Here is a 22302-nt window from a genome sequence, read left to right on the forward strand (position 1 = left end):
TGACAAAAAAGCAAGTCTAAAAAAAGGATGTTCTGAACAGCAGCTCAACATCCCACATTGTGCAAAAGCTGCATTAGAGATTCCGACAAGCAAAAATAGACCAAAATAGGCTAGAATAGGAAAGGGCACAAATCCTGAAAAGAAGAAAGCTGAATGACAAAATTCTATTCCTCTTCTTCTCTTCCATTGCACAGCAAAGAAAAATTTCTTCCCTGTGGCTTATGCTGGCAGCCTGGACACAGCCTGGACACTCCCTCTTTCCCCACCAAGCTCAACAGTTCACTTGACTTAGGATCTCTTAATTTCTTTGGAAAAAGTATAATAAATAAATACTCCGGGACCCTGGACAGAAGCTCTCCAGAGTGTTTTAGCAAAGGGACAACCACTGAGCATTATCACATTCTCAGTCTTGGGAATCACGGCCTCATGCTCATCTAGCCCTTGGTGACATCTACTTAGGGGTGAAGCTCGAGGCAGCTCCCCAAGGCCTCAAGTTTTAATTAATAACTCTTAATCCGAGCTGCAAAGAGAAACAAGAAAATAACCTGGAAAGCCACAAAAGCTTCCTGAGCTCCACTGCTTCCTGCAGTGCATGGAGGAAGGAACGGGTTTGTGGCTTATTAAGGGAAAGAGCCAAAGCCCTGGGTGTTCATGCAGCAGAGATGATGATGAGGTGCCAGTGGTGGTGAGGGACTGAACCAAAGGTTAGAGAAGCAGGAAATAGAAACTGATTGTTAGTTACTAACAGTGATTTCTGCTGTGCACTGCGGGCAGCGCTGCCCTCTTACCGCCTCCTGAGACTGCGATTTACTCATGATTGTAAGCAGAGTTTGTAAAAGCACGTCCAGGAGGCTCTCCACCATCATCTCAACCTCCTCCACGACATCTCCCTCCTACAGCAAGTGGTGAGCAAACAGACAGTTAGAAACTGGGGAGAATGGAACCGGCAAAGACAATTCTGCTGAGTCAGCCATACCACAACCTTGTCTGGATAGAGAGTTCCATAACAGAGGCTCCAAGTGCAACCAAATTCCTCACTGGTACCAGATCCTGTTGTTCTGCCAGCATGTGTGTGTGTGTTACCTCGACACTCTCCGATGGAAACATTCATGGTCACAGTCATAAAGGTAAATCTATAATCAAAGGTCTAGAACCACAATGGGATCAAATTATGTTCAGGAACCTTTATTTCATGGTAGTATTATTTTAGCTGATTTCCATGATACCTTCCATCTCATTCCTTTCACACAGAATCATGACTTGTAATTGGAAATACACATGGAATTATATTTAGCACCATGAGTTTCCTACTTTAGAGTCAGCTGGGGAAGCTTCCCCAGCCCTTCTTTGTGAGCATTGCTTTAAATGATCTGGTTACCATTTGAGATCAGAGTATTATGACCATCAAAGCTGGGTGTTTAAACTCAGCAGCAATTTCCAGAACTAAGTGGGATTTCATTGATTGGATAATTTCAGAGTATTCTCTTAATGTGAACCACAAAGTGCTAGTTACTGTCTCTTGCAGAACTACAAGTCCTCGAGCTGTGTAGAGTTTTTAAATTCCACTGACATCTAAGTTCTGGGCTTGGATGAAGAAAATTAAACAGTGTCAAACCTGGTGAATGCGTGTGCGTTTTTCCCCTCCTAAGAGCAAGAACCCTGTGTAATCAGAATGCTCTGAGTCACACACACAGATCCAGACCCTCATTTCAGATGTTCTCCTGCTGACAGTTAGCAGAATTTTGTTCTTAAAAGTTTCTTCGAAAAACCTGTATAAACCTGTAAAAATCTCTCAGTCTTCATCTTACTAAATCAGTGGTGGAATTAAGAAAAAAAAAATAAAATCAAGCAGCAGATTTACCAAAGAACTGGTCTTGATTATGGAGAAGATACTACTGAGGATCCCAGAGCAGATAAGTAGCTCCTTCTGCTGTCGTAGGTGAAGGTGAATGTGGTGAAGAACTACAGGTAGCAGGATGCGCCGGGACTCTGAAAGAAGGACAATAATTTCAAATTTAAGGAAAAAAAATCAATAAACAATTACAATAGATGGTTTAAACAAGATTCTGTGCTGTTACCATTCTCACTGAGAAGAATAATTTGAGTGCACTAACTTGAGGGAAGATAAACCCAACGGTGCTTTATATCTCCCACTATTACCTTCATTACTTCTTTCATTCACACTTTTATGTGTGAAATAAACTCACAATCTTCAACCGTCTTTCATTCAGTTCTTAAAAGAATTACTAGAAGGCTGAGCCGAAGAAATACTGAAGTTATACTGTGAAGATTAGTGATACTTTAAAGGAACGTGGTGGGTTTCTCACATGACTATCCCCCTGCTTCTTTAGGCATAAGAAGGAAAGGAGGTTTTCTTCCTAACCATGGCAACAGTAGCAGAGCAATGCAAAGCATCAAGTGAGATCTGGCCAAATAACATGATGTGTTTGTGCTCTGGGTCAGCAGCAGGACTGGCCCTGGGTGCCGGTGCCTCACCTGAGAAGGAGAAGAGGCGGCTGTCGACGGTGCGGGCGATGGACTGGAGCTTCACCACGTCCATGGACTGCCCGATGTGCACAGTGCTGGGCATGCTGCCCAGGGTGCCCCGCACGAACTCGGCCACCTCCTGCACCGTGAACATCTGCAGCAGCTCGTCAAAGATGGCGGGGAAGGAGTTCAGCAGAGCGGCCTGGGGAGGGATGGGAACTCTGTCACTGCAGCCGGGGCGGTGAGATGGGAGCAGCAGTAAAACTGAATTAAGGGTCTGCCAGAAGGGCTGCTGTGGCTGCTGGTCATGTTTTCGTGATTCCTAAAGTTCGCCGTGAACGAATCACACGTAGTATATTAACATCAAGTGCTGCTGCAATACTCTCACAGTAAGTGGAGCACACAGGTACAGCTTCAAAGGCTGCACTTCAGGACACAGTTTAAAACACAGGAAAAAACTGAGGTATCAGAGGACAAAAATAGTCCATTTCTGTTACTTTTTTCAATAAATACAACACTTGCTTCTGATTAGAGTTCCACACAAATTTTTTGTACTAAGCAACTACCCAAGACAGTTAAAACTCTTCAGAAAATATCCTGAAGAACATGCTGGCAGACCCTTAACCACAGCAGCACTGCCATGTGACATCAGGATTTCTGCAACAGGGGGTGGGGTGTGATTTCACGTGAAGGAGGCATCACATCATGCGAGTGCACATGTGATTCCTGCAGTAACAGATATTTCCAGTAAGCTGGAGTTATCCTTGGAAGTGCTTCCTCAAGTGCAAACAGTATCAGCACAACAGCAACAAAAACCTCTTCATCTCCTATTTCCCATTTTTCAATTAATTTCTTCACAAGAGTGGAAAATTCCATGCACTGCCCTGTGCTGAAGCTGCACAGACATGATGTCCTACTAGAAAACTGCCACACACCTCTAATGTTTTATAATTCTTCTCTTTCTTCCTCTGTATCCTAGCCAAGGTCCATACCTCCTTATAACTACTTAAATTCCCACACAGTTGCTTTCTTGAACTGGTCCCACTTCCACTCTTCCCTTTGTGCCATTTCCACCTCTCCTGCCCAAAGTTCTCCACACAAACCACACTGAGTTTCTGCAGAAGTTCAGATGTACCAGAATTTGTGCAGACCTCTGTTCAGCTTTGCCTTTCCAGAGTCTCACCACTTCAGTATTCTCAGTATTTCCTTTTCCTCACAGACTTGTTTTCCCATTGCATAAACATTTCTCTACCTCCCTCATACTGACATGCCTCCCCTAATCCATATAATACCCAGGCTCGTCCTTTGCTGAGTCTGTGTTCCAAGTATCTTTTCCTTCAAACAACAACAAAATCTACTTAATAGTGTTTGAGCAAAATCTAAGTTATTTTTACAACTAACACTGTAGAGCTCATTAAATTATTCTGAATGTAAGTTTACCTCTTTCAACACCTCATTTTGTTACCATCCCCTCAGATTACACAAACCCCCACAAAGCCTCCCGGGTGTTGTCACCTATTTGTTGCTACATACATACAATGTACTAACAAAGTCAACAAGTCTGAGTCATCTCAACAGCTCATGGTACTCTTGGAAGGCTGGAACAGTCACAGATCTTTATCTTTGGGATAATACAAGTGAAATTACAATACTGGCCCCCTTACAGAAGTTTTCCTCAACTTTCTAGTTATTATTTGTAAAGCAGAATGATTTCTGTATATCCAGCAGCAATCTGAGGGGATGTATGGGATCTCTTCAGGAACCTCTGAGCTCTCTTGAGGTTTCATCGTTTCATCAGTTCCTTGAAGGGCCCATTTTTGTGCAACACCCTAAAATAGGCTGGAACATTACTCATGTCAAACTAATTGCCTGGAAGGAAGGAAATCAGTTTTACTCTCATTGCTGGAAAGAATTATACTGAGATCTCTCAAATATCCTGGAGACGAGCACAAGTGTGGGGGAAATTATGTTTGCCAGGGCCTCGAGTATTTCTATAGGTATTTAACAGTTGTCCAGATTTCCAGAACTAATAATCAAATATAAACAAATCTTTGGCTCTCCTGAACAATTTGACTTACAGAATCTTGTGTACACCCTCAGTACTGTCTTTTCAATGTGTGGATGCCATAAACTGTTCCATTAATACTGAAATACTCCACATCTCCTAGTTTCAAAGTACCAGCCACTTAAACGTGAAATTCCAATTTATATGCAGGAAAAAGAGGGTTTGGGGTAGGGAAGAGAGATTAATTGGGAACATCCATGACAAAACACTTGTGCAGCTGTGGGGTCGTTACTTACACAGTTAAATGACGGCCTTGACGTGCCCCCACATTTTTGTGGGGCACAAGTCCCGGCTCCGCTCACCTGCCCTCCAGGCTGGGAGGCCTATGGGGCAAGTGGGATCGAGGGGCAACACAGTGGCAAGGGGGAAACAAAAAGCAAACTTTTCAAAGATTAAACAAGGACAGGCTTTATAAATTACAAAAGTCCAAAGTAAGAAGTACCATAGTGAGAGAAAGGAGGGAAAAATAAATAAAGAGAAACAAAGAGGAAAAAGGGAGAATACCCCCATCCTCAAAGTGAGTCTCCCTCTGTATTTGTGACTGACACAACTGGAAAACAATCATAAGATGCTGTTTCTATTCACCATCACTTTGTCTGCAAAATTCTGTGCACTGATTTCTCATGTTCCTGGCCCATTTACCATACCCACTAATGGGTGATTAAATAAAAGATTAGAGCAGCTGTTCTCGAAAGCTTTCAGAGCAGCTCCTTAAGAAAGAGATCACAGCACTGGCAGCTTCCCTAACCAGTGGAGTCACTGCCTGGCTGCACCATTCACAGCAGCTGCTGCTTTGGCAAACCACAGCAGGCATTCAAAACATCTGTAATTCTGTATTAGTGAGGACAAACCACCTTCATGTTACCAGGGAACTCTAGGTGGTCCCTTCTGACATCTGAGCAGAGGTCCATGCAGCACATTTGACATTACTGTTTAGAACTTTCAAATGCAGAAGTATGTAATGTACTACAGTGATCTTTAAAATAGGAATCAAAACTTAGCACCATCCTCACTCACTCTGAGGAGTAGCTTAAGCTCACGTGAAGTCTTTGTGAAGTCCCCTGGGCCATATTTAAAATGATGTATGAAATGTGAGTATCACAACATGCTTGTGGGTCAGGCTGCACATGATTCTGACCATAATTTTAGTGTATGCTGGAATTAAGTTTACCTGACTGTGAGTACGTCAATTGAACTTCTCTACTGTGATGCTGATATGACTGTAAGTATTGATTTGAACTATTATAATTAAGGATTTAAAAATTCTTGAGGCCAACAGTCAGACACGTGAATGAGACTTAAAAATGCAGTTTACTTTTGTGAAGAGCAAAAACTGTGTTCTCATGTGACAAGTCACCTTCCCCTTGAGAGCCCACAGTCCAGCTCACCTGTGCAAAGCTACTGCCTAACACCTTCAACTGGCTGTGTTGTTTTCCAGAATCATCAGCTTGCTGGAGGGGAAAACTCTATTAATCTGCATTTAATCCCCGTGTGCCCACAACTACTACCCGTGCAGAAAACAGCTGCCTCTTGGTTTGCCAGTGGAAGTGTAAAAAATAGCAAACCTGTGTGAAGATGAGAGTCTCAGAGCTCCTGCTGTCCAAGCTGAGCACAAATCTGATGGACTGGAAAAGCTCCTGGATGCTGGAGCGGAACTGTTCCTCCTCCATTCCACAAGTAGCTCTGGAGTAAAGGATCCGAGATTGGACAATGAACTTGAAAAGATATTCCAAGGCCTTAAGGAGCAGGAGTGGAAGGAGATTAAGACAGAGAAAAAGAGAGAAAGAAAAATAAAGGAGCTTTAAAGAGAACCAGGAAAGATTCTAGGTGCATAATTACTAAATTCTTCAGCTTTAGAAAAGAGAAAGAAAAACAGGTTTTATAAGTTATATAATTCAGTTAAGGAAGAGCTACTCATAGGCAAGTACCCATTCTCAAGCAATAATCTTTGTTACTAGCATGTCCCACTAACAAAAAAAAGTATGCACTAAAGTCAAACAGACAAATATGAGCTACATAATTTTAGGAAAATCTTGGTACAGTGACTGAAGTGACAGAAGAAGCTGTTCTCCAGTTTACTTTCAAATGGTACCACTAATTATTTGAGCTAGCTAATCTAGATTACAATCAGTGGACTGTCACTGGAACAGCAGAATGGTTACCTGGAAATAAGTAAATCTGCTTTTCTATTTGAACACAACAGCAACGTTCACCTTTATTTCTGGCAGCCACATGCACAACAGAAACAAATGCAGACAGAGAAACAGGAGACAAGGGCAGCATGTGAAGCCCTCTGGCAGCACAGGACGAGCAGCAGCACTGCAGTGAGCACCTCTTTACTTCACACTGTGATAAGTTAAGGTGTCTTCCTTTTTTTATCCCACATAAAACCTGGAGAGCACCCAGCAGAGAGAGAATAACCCACACCCAAGATGGAATTCAACCCAGTACATGATGTGTGAGAGATGCAGGACTAGCATTGGGTCTGTTTGTGGTAGAATAGTAAGTTGTTCTGTGACATGCTCAGGGTAAATCTGAATTTGCAACCTAAACATCCGTAAAATTTTGTAAATGGCATTATAGAGAACTGTACTTATCAACGTTGCTGAAGAAAAAACACCGTTCTGTGCAACTGTGACAAGTTACCAACCTATCAACAGTTCTCCCAGACACCAACCCTGCAGGGTGACACCCCACACAGCCTTTCTGATCACTTGGGGCACACAGCTGTCAACATGAAATGCACTAAATATCAGTGACACTGGTCTTCACTCCCTCCCTTAGTGTTTATCATGATTCACAATGAAAACAGGATCATGATGCATAGTTTGATGATATCCTCAAAATTCAGCACAGGAAATAAACAGGCTGGAGATTCAGCAATCACAGATTTCAAAAATGCCACTGGCTCTGACAGACTTTTTTTTCCTTTTTCAGAAATCATGGAACTTTGGCAATTCAGCAGTACATTATTTATATTCTGTGTTAAATCATCTCCCAGTGAAGCTTCCTTACACCACAGAACTTCATCAGGAAAGAACAGTTGCATTTCTGGTTGGTTTCCAGGCAAAGGTCAGTTGGTTCACAGTCAGCTCTTCCAGGTTAACATCTCTGTGCTAACACCAAATCCAGCACAGTCAGTGCTCACATGAGCTGTTTTATAGGTTTGGTACAGACAACCATAATTCTAACCCGAAAGCTCGTAACTTCAATGTGAAGCTTATGTTTTGCAATGAGTCAGAAGATTTCTGTATGAACTTCCATAATTCCCTGTGGAAGGGGAAATGGCAGGGCTCTGCACATCCTTAGAACCTGAACAATGTGGCCACACAGGCAGTGAAGTGCAAAGTTCCATGTGTTTGCAGGCACATGGCTGGGATGCTAAAAACACAAATCAAGTCTCGTTAGCACAGTCAGCACCTGGGACTAACTCTGACTCTAACTACCTACAAAATCACAACCACGATGTATGTATGTTCCTAAGGACACAAAAGTGCCCTGAAATAAAATTCCAGCCTTCTGTTATGTTTGGCATGTTATAAAAAATCAGCATCAAATTAAAGGAGGTCCCTCACAAGTGCAGTCTGTCTGCATGTTCATGCAATTGGTGAGCACACGGCTCTCCCCTGTGAGCAGGTTCCTCAATCCAGGCAAACCCCACCCGTGGTTCCACTACTGGAAGGTAACTGAAGTTGGAAGGGCATCTCCTAGAGAAGCTTCCTAAGTTTTGTCATGATTAGTAGGGACAATAAAACTGGCTGTGGAGCCATTCATGGACACTTCATTACAGAAGGCTCCAGGGAGGCACAGGCAGCTGTACCCAGATGCAGGTTATGTGGAGCTTGGTTTAGGATGTAATAAAGGGACATGATATAATGTGTTCTAGCACAGGTAGAGGTGTGTCCTTTTCATTACAGTTCGTCAGGAGAGGAGCTACAGTTTCACAGGAGTTTTTTCAGAATTAAGAGCAGTCTTGAGGGTGATGAGAAATTTTAGAAATACTCTAGGGCACCACTTGCTACTGCCAGGGCTGGAAAACAGAATCCTATGAGACATCTGCATATCCATCATGAATGTGCAAGACTGGTCAAGAGCCAAAAAAGAGTGCAGAGATATTTCAACACCAGCCTTAGGGTACTGCACTTAACAGCTAATTCAGGGAAAAAAGGATCAGGAGCTATCCTGTTTTCTTAGTATAAGAACTACTAATGCCAGGAATGTAGTGAGCACATCAAAGACCACAGAAATTCCCAACAGTATAATCTAGCACTGGTAATGACACATTAGCAATGATAATGGGTTTGGTACAAACTTGCTCCAAATGCCTGAAATAAAATCTGGAAACAAAGAAGGAAATGAAATCAATCACTTGGCTGTAACAGAAAGAAAATAATGATCTTAATTTGGGCCTCCAAGATACACCTGCAAAGGCAACTGTCTGAATAAGATGTGGCAGCAGTGTGGCTGGTGGAGGATGTGCTGTTAGGTCTGCACAGACTCTGGTGGTAATTGTAATTCCTGTGCTTGGAAAGGCTTGGGCTGTCAGGTCTTCAAACTGACCTCACTCATGGAAGGAACAGTTACAAGTCCTTGAGATTCCCAGTAGGCAAACAACTGCCTTGGATCCCTAGACAGAACATGACTTATTCACAAACAGTAAGCTGACTAATCCCAGCTTCTGAGAGACACTCCAGCATTCACACTGTTACTATTTCCAAAGAGGACTGCTATGAGATTCAAAAAATGCAGATCACATAGGGACAATATCCTACATCTCCATTTGCTGCACTGCATATAGCACTAATGAGTGGTTTGAGAGGGAAGAAAACCTCCTCGAAGTCATTCCAGCTAGAGATCTTCCTCTCATCTCACAATTTTAACAGATTTCTTTGCAATTAAAAAAAAAGAGGAAGGATAAGGATGGGAAAAAAAAAAGAATAATTTCTTGAAAAGATGTCTTTGCCCTATTTTTACCATTCCCTATGAATCTGTGGTTGAAAAACACGACAAAGAAGATGTAAATATCTACACAGGACAAATTAAACACTGGTGTAACACACTTGTATTATCTGAGTAGGATCCTAACAGGATGGAAAGTGAGTTAATGGCTTCACCTGGAGATGCTTCACCTATTTGTACTGACAAGTGAGAAAAAACAAGTGCTAATGCTGCCACTGCTACCAGTTCTACAACTGCCCACACCTAAGTGTTTGGACAGCAGCAGAGACAGAACATTCAACCAAAGAGAAACACCTTCCTGCAAATTTTGGAATCTTGTATTCATGTACTCGACACACCATCTTCCTGGCTTACAATTACATAAGGTAAACCAACACTTGATTTATTCTCTGATTTCTCTCTAATAGCAGCAAAAACATTCCTGGTGTTTCACACCCCATTGGAAAGCTGTGCCCTCCTGTGAGTTCATACTCTTGCCATGGAACTGTGGCTCAGGCCCTGTGCAGTGCTAATTCAAAAAATCTAAGTCCAGTTAAAGGCTCATTTATCTGTTGCTTAAAATACTCCAGAGCCTCAACCCATAGTACAATGGAGCTGTGCCACAGCCAGAAACGAAAAGCAAATCTTTGACCCACAGCACCTGTGCCTCAGGCATTTAAAAATGCTGCTGCTTGAAGGGCATGGTGCAGACCACATAAATGCAGTATATGCACTGGCCATGGATGTAAGTCCTACTAAAATTCTCCACAGGAGTCCTCCAAAAGGACTTAAGGAGACATGATTCTTCCATTTTTTTCTGCACAAGAGTGAATCTCTCCCTAAAATTAAAATTGAGGGTACATATATATATATATATACGAAAAAATCTGATTAAACAAATAACAAGTCAGTGCCACACTACCCTTGACTGTATTTACAGCCTGTAGTCCCAGATGGGACCGACAGCCAGCACCTCCATTGGATACATACCCTCATTGCCTCCTGGATGTGGTCCTGGCGCACGAGCTCAGCTGAGCGGTCCATGTACCACTTCAAACACCGGATCAGCTCCCTGCATTGGACAGGGAAAAGGAACCTTCAGCGCTGCTTGAAAATCACACAGGCAACAAACATTTTGCTTGTCAGGAGAGATCTACAAAACAGCCTCATTTCCCTTCATTTCAGTGGTCAGTTATAGTTGTCCTTGATACATTTATTTAAGTTTCAAAACCAGAAAATAATTTCTTCTCTGTAATTGACTTAGATCATATGGAACATTAAGACAACATAAAAAAGATGTTATTAAAGAGACAGCTTTGATAAAGAAATGGTTCTAAGACCAAAATATATCTTTTTTTTGTAATAAGAAATTTCAGCTTTCGTCTAAGTTTTTAGAAACTAAGATCACAAAGAAAATACATACATCTATTTTCCCAAGCACACACCACCATGTGGACTGTTATAAAGGTGTATTAAAACCATGTCTTATTTCAGACATCACTAACAAAAACCATTTGTTTTGTCTGCAAGAGGTGACAACACAAAGCAGAACACCTTTTTATCTTCTGAACATGACTATGCCTTCTAGTGTTGTATAGTATCTATGGGTTTGTACCTGCCAATGACAGAATATTTTTTATATTTATTTTAATTACACACAAATGTGAATGGCTTAAAACAATCAAAATCAATTATAAGCTGGTTTTAATAGTTTATTGTGGCCAAAGATAAAATATTCTCAAAAATACAAAGGAAATGGTCTAAGAGAAAAGAAAAGCAACACTCTGAATGAGAACTGTTACTGCTTTAAGAAAATCTATTTCATTATCTGATGCAAGACTCTTTGAATACTAGAAAATAAGGCAGAATCTTCAAAGTAACTGAAATTTAAATTTATGATCTGCTGACATTAGATTGCAATCAAACAGAACATCATCTTATGTGAAAACTTGTCTAGTCTGGAAAAGGAAGTTAAAGTTACTTTTCTGAGCTTTCACTCCAGCCTTGTATCCCAATGTCCTTAAGACAAGGAATGTGTATGCTCCTGGTAGCTCGTTAGTACAGACTGATAATGAACTGTTGCTGAGTGAGTGTCTCTTCAGTCAAAAAAAAGAGGAAGCAAGATTTGCCAGTTCAGAAGGGCAAGAGAAATGCCCAAGTCTGGCCATGCTCAGGTGACATTTGGCAGCTTTTCCCTACAGCTGTGCTGGAAAACTTCCAGCTGAGCAATTCTACTTTTGGAAACCACTGCTGAAAGGAAGGGTGTGATTCTGATGGTGACATCATTCCAGTGGTGGATAAACAAAACCTACTTGTAAGCCAGAGCTCCTGCAAAGTGCTTCTGGATGTAGGTGTCCATCACGGGCCGGAAATGGAAGTACTTGCTGTCACGCAGCAGGTTTATGATGAACACCTGTGGGAGATGAAGGAGTGAACCCACACTACAGGAAACTGCACTTTGTTGCTAAGTATCTATAAACAAGCTACCCAAGACAAGGAACAATGAAATACATGAGCTCCTTTAAGCAGTGTCTGTGTTATTACATGTCACTGTTTGCTTCTTCCAAGTGAGAGTACATATTGCTGCCCTCAGATCTGCCGAGGTTGTCCTGCCCTCCTCACCCAAGATCATTATAGAAAACACAAGGCTGGATCCACCTGAATGTTTTATATTTCGTGGAAGTAAAACACTAGCAACATGATGACAAGAAACTTAAAACTCACTGAACATGAGATAAATAACAATCCAGGAGCTTACCAAAGACTGAAAGACCAACAGACCATACTTCTCTGTGTTGTCATCCAAAACTACAAACAACGTGTCCAGAATATCTTGTAGGAACTAAAATGACACAAACAAACAAAGAATTTCAAATTAAATTGTACTCAAAAGGTTATTTCTCCCCTGCTTTAATTAGTTCATACATGTTGGTATCTTTGTGAAAAACTTGCCGAGGACAAACCACTTCAGTTTCATCCATATCATTTGATTTTTACTAAGAAGCTTTTTTTCTCTTTACAAGAAGTATTTCTAAAAAAAAACATGACAGAAAAACAAAAAATAAGGAGTATGTACTGCATGGCTGATTTGTAAACTTGACTGAGTGTTCCTCTCACTGTGAGCTGACTAAAAGTGCTGCCTAACAAGAGTAGCAGACATTAGAGTGTATCAGGGACTGTTCAGCATCAAATTTAAGGCTTGGAAGAACATTAACTGGTGCTCCAAATTATGTTTAATACTGAAAACTTTTGTTATATGACAGCAAGTAAAGCTTTCCTAACAAGCATTAATTGGGTCCTGTTACATATTGCCAGTTGCTTCTTTCCTCCCCTAATATCTCAGCTTGCTGAGCGCTGACAATTCAGTGATTTTCTTCCTGAAAGCACAGTCTTCAAAAGGATGAGTGTGAAGGAAGATGCTCAAGATCATCAGCTGCACATTCTCTCATGATTTTTTAATCTATTCTACTTAAATTTATGATGTGGAAAACAAGAAATAAATTATGACAATTTATGAAGTCTCTGGAATGATAAAATTTCTTTTTTTCTGAATTACTGCATTCTGTTCTTTATATCCCAGTGCCAAATGGCAGCTGAATTTATGGAGGGAATCAATTACTTCTCCCCATGAAATTATTTAATCCACATCTTTCTTTGTCTTTCTCTAAAAAAACAAGCATTTGTACTATCCTGCAAACAAAGTATACGAAACACGACATTCTTGAAGAATTGCAATATAGATGGGGTTTGTGCTCTTCTGTTACTGTTACCAAGCTATCAGGAAGACTAACATTCCAGATATGGCAACATTCAAATGAGTTACAGTGAAGTGGTTTTAATCATAAATTACTAATGAAGTGATGGGATTTGGTTTTGGTTTCTTCTCCTTGGTTGTTTGCTGTTACAAATCATCTTTTACTTCTCAATTTACAGAAATAGGGAGAGTTCTCAGCACCCCTAAAATTATCAGAGGGATATGTGGAATGCAGGGTTATTTTGCTGAGACTACAAATATGCAAATGCAGTTTAAGGTTCCTTGGGCCTAAGGAAGTTCAGGTCACACAAGGATTGGCACGTAGAGCAACAGTGGTTACAAAACATGGTGAAATCATGAGCTGGGAGACAGAAATGGTGGTGGTGGTTGGAAGCACTAGAGAGCAAGTGGTGCTCTAGGCAGCAGTTCACAGTGCTGGGAAGGGACAGGATGGTTCAGCGGCCCCTGAGCAAAACTCAGCTTTCAAGGTCCTTTATGGGGACATTTGGAAGGTATCTGCAAAACATCAATGCAGATTGACTGCACTGCCTGTTTGAGACGGCCAAGTTTTCTGAGTCAGCTGTTTCTCCCCTCTAGAAAGGACTAAGGACTAACCACATCCAGGCCAGGTCTCAGACTGTCATTTAGGAAATACTGCCGGAACAGGTAAGACTGCCCAAAACACCTCTACCAGTGGCTGTGTCTGCTCCAGCAGCTGGGTGGGCCTGCAGACTGGAACAACTGGTGCTGGGGACCCAACACTCCCAGCACAGCTGGCTGAGGGAATTTTACTAAGGATTAGCTCTAATTTGACCCCAAGGACTAACTATCCACTAATCCCTGGAATGTATTTTCCTGCTCAGTTTCACATCATAATACAATCCCAATTCATACACAATAAAAATTCGCAGTGTGAATCAAAAAGCACAGTAAGAGGGAACATTCAGAAGCCTGAATGTGGGTCTGAATTCACTATCACAGACTGTTATTTCATGTAGTACCTTAACAATTTCCTCGCCACTGACGTGTCTCAGTCTTCCCAGAATATCCATCACACGATCTGGGTAAGCCTTCCACTTCAGCAGGGCAAGCAGATCCACTGCAGAACAGAGGGAGAAAGAGCTGGAACCACACGCAGAGGGAAGAATGGGGACCCCAGACTCACTAGAGATTCATCACATGTTACACTTCACCTCTTACAGTTCTCATTTCTTGGGAAATAATACATATATAGCAGAAAACAAGAAGGAAAATACTGAGTAAGTCAATAGTACTAACAGAGAAATGAATGGAGGAATGGTAAAGTGCTTTAGAAACAGTAAAGGCTGCATTTTTCCCTATTTGATTTGACTGTACTGGGGACAATCCAACCCTGTCTTCTTGTGCTTCAGGGATGCTGCTGTGACATATTTTTATTTACTTAGTAACTCTGTAAAACCCAAAAAAACCATATTTTGGATTGTGTAGAACTGCTAACATTGTACTTTTTTGTTCTACAATCATTTAATGAAAATTAACTCTGCTTTAACATTTTAACCTTGTAATGCTCTTACATAACATCTGTAATTTCTCTGTCACCCCTCAATATCCTTATTTCCTCAAAAGAAGTTTCTGCTCATTTCAGAAACAGCATGATATATATAATGAAATTATAACCAAAGAATATTTTAGTAACATAAGCAAAATACAAACATACCCATCTTATCGCTCTCTTTCCTAATTCCTGCTGCCTTGGGCAATTTGGAAGGATGAGCTACTCACCATTCTGGGTCAGTTTGGTAGAAGAAAGCTGTGTGGAGACTGAGAAGGTCTCTTTGGTGCTGCGCTGGAAGATGAGGCTGGAGGGGATGTTGGGGCAGCCGTTGTAATCCTCTTTGCAGCAGGGCAGCCCCAGGTACAGTGCGTGGTTGTTAAAGGTGCTGTTCTCATCACACTGTGGGCACAGGACACGGAATGGACTGTACCTAGTCCATCTCATCCCACATGCTCACAGCCTCAGCAGTTGCCTAGCAGTACTTTTATTGATCTTTTTATTGGGTGCACAGAAACACTTCTAAGAAAAAGCTGTGCTTACCACCTTTGGGGCCTGTGCACACACAAAACAGGCCCAGCCCTACAAACTGTGGGCTCCTAAGCACTGACTCTTCAGAACTTATCAAGACCTTCCAACTGTACAACTGCTGTCTGAAAGTTGTACTGAAGAAATAAACCCAGGTAAGAAAAAGCAACCACTCAAATCCCTCATTGCAGGGCTGCCAAGCTGTAGTAACATGATGCATTTGAAGTACAGCACAGTGTCATCACACAAAGGCACAGAGTAACACCATAAGCTGGAAGAACTGCTGAATGCTCATGAACACCAGTGTGTTTGAGGTCAAAATGGATGGGATTAGCAGCAGATAGATCATCATCATCTGCATAGAAAAGGTGAGATGTACCTAGAATAGAAGGCTCTATCCATACCATGTGATTTTGAATTTATAAAATTTTGAAACAACTATTAATCTCATACATACTTCTAATAAGGAAGGAAAAGGATAATGTAATGACCATTACTCATTGAAAGTGGAGATGAGCAGGTGAAAAGTCTGCAGAGAAGAACCAGTACCTTATAAACATAAAGCTCATGGATATCATCTGATAAGGTAGTGCCATCATCTCTCATCAAAGGGGTGAATGCAAAACCAAAGAGCTTCTTTTCTCCCTTGTCTTTTGCTGTGGCAAGAGATAGAAAGAAGGAATTGTTTTAGTACATATTCTGTCTGTCCATACACACCACAAGGTTACTCACTAACTTCTCCACATGCCTAACAAAAAGCACCACAGCTTACAGAACAAACAACTTCTGTAATTCTCATTTCTTCTTTCTAATTCTATGCAAAGGACTGACAAGTTTCAAACCAAACAACATAACAAAATATAAACTAGTCATCCTGTAAAGAAAACATTCTACAGAAAAACACAGCAAAAGAACAGCAGGGGAGAACATCTACACAGTGCTTGGCTCTGCACTGATTGTTCATGATGCTTTTAATGCTGTTTAATAAATCCAGCTGGTTAGCAGGGCCCCTTCACTGTATTTTAGGTTGGCATCCCTTTCCTGCTTTCCACCCAGTAACAGCCTCATCCAAACATAAGCTGGCAGTGGGGTCTCCTGGCACTCACTGGAGCAGTGCCTGAACTCGAAGCGCAGGTGGGAGCCCCGGAACCTGTCGATGGGGATGGGCAGCTTGATGATCTCCCCCCAGCGGGGGCTGTTGTTGTGGTAGAGCACAAAGGAGTGATAAGCACTCCTGCTCGGCTCTCCTGAGCCCAGGCTGATGCAGTCCTGGAACAAAAGAAAACAATTTCACATAGAAGACATCACATCACTACCGATGAGTCATTTTATTCCACGGTGATAACCTTTTTATAATTCATATCTTTCTGTAGACATAAAACAAGTGTCAGAGCAGAAACTCAGACACAGTGAAATGTAAAATTTTTTAAGAGATCTTTAAACTCTGTTTGGGGTCAAAGGGTGAGCTAGGAGACCTATAATACAGGGTGAATTCCAGTATCTTAAGTTATTATTTAAGATAAGTTTCCCACCAAGCAGAGACTAGATACAATGGACACCTAAGACCACATATATCAAGATGAGTAAAAAAAACAGGAACATCACTTGTAATACTAGACTTCTAGTATTCCAGACATTCCAGATTTCTGCTTCAGTATCTCAGTTCAGAAGTGATACTCGAACTTTCCAAGCTCTTAAAAATGTTCACCTTTCAAAACTGTCTCAACAAGTATCCCAGAAAATTCTGATCAAGTTACTTCCTTACTGGAAGCAAAGAATTTCTGTGTAATAGTCATCACCTAAAAATACAACGGGATTTAAATTTCTGCTTTTAGGTATAACAAGCTCAAGAGTTCTTGCCCAGTCTATGTATTATCAAAATACAGATGAAGAAAAACATGAATTGATATTGGCTGGGAAATACAGAAATCCTTAGTCAGAGCACAAGTGAAGATGGGTGAAATATTGAAGCCCTGAAGTAAGAACAGTAAAAGATCCTTTGTGATGAATAGGAGTAGGAAGCACTTTTTTTTATATAAAGCACTAACCTATGCTCTAGACCCAGCACTTGCAAAGAGACCAAAAGATATGATGACATCTCATAAACCATGTAGAAAAAATACAGCTTGGAAATTCTTCACCTTTAGCATCTCCAAGGACAATGAATCCAGGAAGAAACAGAAGTTAAGCAGACCCAGAATGACACATGCAACATAAATTCTGATACAAAAACACCCCCCACAGAATGGTGTGATGACAAGAAGAACTACTGGTCATTTCCCCAAAGCATCTCTAAATTCTATCCCAAGAAAATACCAACAATTTTGATTTTTTTTTTATGTGTAATCATCTGACTACCCAGTCAAGCATATCCCATTAACCAGACCCAGTTAGTTCAACCTCTGGCAATATTCTTCTGGCTCTGAGAAAGTGAAGAATTTGCAAAGGAGCCCATAAAGAAAAAAATATTCCCTGGAATTTCAGGATTCAATGCAAGAAGGGCCTCCCTGGACAGAGATTCACTGCAAAGGCTCTGATCCAAACTGAGTGACTGCAGCATAAGCTCACAACTCAGTCCTCTCAAGTAAGCCTTGAGAGGACTGAGTGCCACAATCCTGCCAAAAGGTGCTGGTTTTAATACAGCAATAAGAATTAAGTGTTGCAGATACTAACAGGTTGGAGTGAGAGTAGATTAGTGGCAGCTCTACAGAGCAGAACTGCAAGATCCCAGTTCTAGTTTGTAGCAAGGGTAACTTGTTGGGCTTCAACACAGCAATTGCAGAATCTGCATTAGGTTCTTGGAAAAAGCAAAAAAATATTTCTATTTCCTCTACAAGGTACAGTAAAAATTCAAATTTCAATGTGAGCTTTTTTTGTCCCCTCAAAAAACTACCTGCTCTGGCTCACAAATGGTCAGTCAGTGAATGCTGTTTCATCCTATAAACTTCAAATAAATGAATAGTCTTTCTTTCTCCTTGTTAGCTTAGTTTCTATGCAGTTATACTACAATTTATAGTCTGAGGAGAGCAGACTGTTTAATTCTGAATAGTGATTTGCAAAATACAAACATGAAACTAGTCTCCATACATCCAGTTATCATGAGACCCAAATATGCAGGTGAATTAGAAGGCAGAGGTAAGTAAGGCAAGCTAAACTAGAAAAACTATCAGGTAATATTTTCATTGTGCAAAGGTGTGCCTTGCAATTCATAAGATATTCCTGCTACTGGAACAGAAAGAATAATAAGTGAGAAATGTGTCAAGGTTTTTTTTTTTTTATTATTCAGAATATACTGAAAGATACTAACAATTGAGTAAGACCATTTTGAGAGGGAAATATTCATTTTCATTTTGAACAGCACTGCATTCTGGAAGTAATTTCACTGCTTTCAATAGGACTATTTCTGGATCAAGATACACTCAAGAGCAGTGAGGATCTGAGAATATTCTCATTAACGCTGTGCACGGTTCTGCTAAAGTCTTCACAAAGGCATAATTCAGACTTGGATCATGTTGTTGGTTGGGAAAAGTTTAGAGATTTTACTCTAATATCAGATGAAAATTTTGTGGCATTTCTCCCCCTTTACTGTGTAAGTCTGCACACAGTGTCTGCCTCAGCAGTCTCTGCTCCAGACAGGCCATAGCTCAGGAATAGAAGGGGATATTCCAGGCAGGAACAGCAGTGCCTCAATGACTGAAACTTTGCATTCTGCCCATATTCACAGGCATCATGAGACATCAGACATTTCCTGACATAAACCAAAGATCTGTGTTGCTTTGACTGCAACTATGCAGAGTGGAAATAACATTAAAACTGGGATAAAGATTTTCTTTTACACTTGTGGCTTAAATTTTGAACACCCACAAAAGACCCTGTATATGTAAAGTCTCTCCTCTAGTGCAAATCTCAGAATGGTTTGGGTTGGAAGGAACCTCAAGGACCATCTCATTCCAACCCCTGTGCCATGGGCAGAGACACCTTCCAGTGCTCAGGGCTCCATCCAGTCTGGTCTTGAACACTTCCAGGGATGGGGCAGCCACAACTTCTCTGGGCAACCTGTTCCCCTGAATTTCTTCTAGTTGGGTCTACTACCCTTCACAGTCTTTGTACCATTCTGTTACACTGCCCCATGGAAATCCCTGATGTACTTTACAGTTGTCATAAGAGGCCAGGGTAAGAAAAGACTACTTCATCTCTGTGAATGAGCATTCCAACCAAAATCACAAAAGAAGTTAAGACTGGTAATGTCTAGAAATTACCTGGCTTTTATCTGTAATCATCAGCCACAGTTACAGTATAATTAGCTACCATTATGTGCATGAGCATTTGAAGATGCTGATACTGCAGTTTGAGGGTAAAAGGCCTCTCTTGGTCCTTAGCAGACTGCTGTGAAATGAAGCTATGATTAAGAATGTCTGACTCAGTTTGAAAAGTAAAAAACAGCAAAAAAGGACTGCGATCTTCCTGCAACAGCTCTGAGCACAAACCAGTTCCATACAAGAGATCCACTTTAATGAAATCACAACCTGCTGTAGTAATAAAAGTTCTCCTTTCAACTAAAAAGATGTGTTTGGTACACAAGCACTTTAGGTGTTTTGACTCTTCATCATAATGGCTACAAAGCAGTGGAGGTAAAAGAAAAGGTAGGGGGAAGTTATTTCTGACAACTGCTCATGCTGAAATATTTTCTGTTTACCTCTCTATCCTCATGCCCTCCCACCCCACCTTCTTCTCTTCAATAAAACTGAAAGAACAGAGGAAGAAAAACATGAAACATAAACCATCCCCATCCCCATCTGGAATGGAGCCAGCCCAGGGTGAAATTTTATTCCAAGTTATTTTCCAGAACTACATTCAGTACTGCAACTCCAACGACTCAGATTTAAAAGTCTCTCTTGGAATCACATTTCATCCTGTTGTATGACACATATTATTTAATTTTAGATAAGCCATCCACTCTTCACTTCTGACTACAGTTACCCTAAATTTTCTTTTTACTTTAGCCACTGGCACCACATTTTGGCATTACACAAGTTTTTCAGTTTATGAATAATTTCTCCAAGTCTTCTATCCTCATATAGCAGAAGTGCTCCAAATAATTTCAAATTTATAACTGACCACTTCCTTCATCATAATACATAGCTTAGAGACTTCATAATAAAAACCAACCAAACAAACAAAAAATCCCCCCACACACAAAAAAGGAAGAGTTGGTTTGATTGTAGCTCTTCCCTTACACATCCCCAGAGGCAGCAGCTGCAGCTGGAGGAACTCAAGACATACCTTCAGGATTTCCCCGTCCGCGTAGAGCACGTACATGGTCACCTCGATGTTCTTCTGCACACTCTTCCCACCTCTCTCAAAGTCCCCCTTTTCCAAGGTCAGGTACAAGTCATTCCGGATGTCACCTACAGCGAGAGAGCGGAGCCACAGCCTTAAATTCCGCAGGGAGCACTCACTGGGGCCGGTTGGATTCTGCACATTGTTTTCTGTGTTCTGCAAGACTATGGCTGATGCCCAAATCATTCCAAGCAGCAAGTTAATTGTTAATAAGGATGAACATCATAATATCAGTGCATAAAATCAGACCATTGTTAGTAGTAATGCCTTTATTAAATGTGAACTCAGAATCGATAACTGGCTTTTGTTATGTAAGTGAGGAAGGGAGAAAAACCTTTCAGTCCTACTGCTTTGCCTAGTTAGCTGGGCTGGAAGTATCAGGCTAAGCCTGATGAAACATCATTAGCATCAGACTTCCTATTTCCAATAATTTAAAGAAAAATAAGTATTTTTGTGATGATCAGCAGAACGCTGCCCTCAGTTAGCTCTTCAAGGAATTTCTATATTTTCATAATTTCCTTTTATCAAAACAGCAAAACAAACTCAGCCTTTTTGGAAACCTGCTTGTCATTCAGTTCAGATGGATTAAGGAGGAATTACAAATACATTTTTTGCTAGATTTCTGGCTAGCCTCTGGTATCCATATGCATGGCTCTATGAAAGAGGGCAGGATGGACACTTGCCAACTTCTCGCTATGTCACTCTCAGGAGCTTTCAGAGCAAATTACTATATTCAGAAATAGAAATGCTCGTGTCTCTCAGCATCTTGTTATCCTGAATTTCACAGACTCTAGCTCACTTCTTTTTTTTTTCCCCTCCCCTTTTTTAGAATCTGATTTGGGAAACTGCATCCAAAACTGCTGTGGTCAATTCTAACCCCTGCACCAAAATTTTTCTGTAAGATTTAGTTACTGTCACTATTTCATGATGGTTCACACTTACCACTTTTTTTTGTCTGCTTGCCAGAAAGGCAAACATACTAAAGGGTAATATATAAAAATAATAATTAAAAAAAATATTTAAACCCTTTCAAGGCAAGTATTTTGTTAAATAGTCTCAAGAGACTAAACAGTAAACCAATGGAATGGTTATCCAGCATAGGAGAGACTCCTTCAATGTCTGACTTCTTCCACTTGGAGAAGCTGATGCAGTTAAATCTGTGTATTAACCAGAAGCACAATGAAACAGGCAGCATTTGCTTTCAGGCAGTGAGGGATATCCTTTTGTGTCCGTCAGAGTAGCGCTTCAAATTCTTCTTGAAGTCTATAACTCCACAGAATTTGTTCCTTAATCTACTGTAGGGACAAACAATAGAAGCTTTCAGTCCTGACTTTACTTTCAATTTTATTTCTGGAGATAAGTACAAGTCTTTAAGCACAGAAAATACAGCTCTGTAGCTGACAGTCAGTGCTTGCTGCGAGGAGCTCCCTGTGAATGGGAATCTGCATGCAAAACATCCTCCTTTCTCCATCAGCCTCCCTCTCGCTGGGGGTTCACACAGAGCTGGAACACCTCACAGTCAGAGGGCTGGGATGCCAGGGTTCATTAACGGGGAAAGATGACAGTGAGAGCCTGGTGAAAGGCCTCAAATATTCAATCTGCTTTTTCTTATCAAAGAACCGTCATCAAATGCAACAATCCACGGCCCATGACAGGAGA

The 22302-nt window shown here is 41.0% G+C and overlaps 1 protein-coding gene across 1 annotated transcript in view; it reads right to left on the bottom strand.

Annotated features, from left to right (window-relative positions):
• DOCK3 (dedicator of cytokinesis 3) overlaps positions 1–22302 on the bottom strand; it is a 172301-nt gene that overhangs the window by 49256 nt on the left and 100743 nt on the right. The window contains exons 15-26 of the mRNA XM_027640285.1: positions 20587–20711; positions 16410–16572; positions 15853–15959; positions 15006–15177; positions 14246–14343; positions 12249–12332; positions 11803–11903; positions 10481–10562; positions 6118–6288; positions 2497–2689; positions 1862–1989; positions 747–893 (exon numbers count right to left, since the gene is read on the bottom strand). Of these exons, the coding sequence (XP_027496086.1) occupies positions 747–893; positions 1862–1989; positions 2497–2689; positions 6118–6288; positions 10481–10562; positions 11803–11903; positions 12249–12332; positions 14246–14343; positions 15006–15177; positions 15853–15959; positions 16410–16572; positions 20587–20711 (1571 nt within the window). The remainder of the gene's footprint in view (positions 1–746; positions 894–1861; positions 1990–2496; positions 2690–6117; positions 6289–10480; positions 10563–11802; positions 11904–12248; positions 12333–14245; positions 14344–15005; positions 15178–15852; positions 15960–16409; positions 16573–20586; positions 20712–22302) is intronic.

This window comes from Corapipo altera, unplaced genomic scaffold (genome assembly GCF_003945725.1).
Source record: "Corapipo altera isolate COAL_440 unplaced genomic scaffold, ASM394572v1 55, whole genome shotgun sequence".
In the NCBI taxonomy this organism is placed as follows: Eukaryota; Metazoa; Chordata; class Aves; order Passeriformes; family Pipridae; genus Corapipo; species Corapipo altera.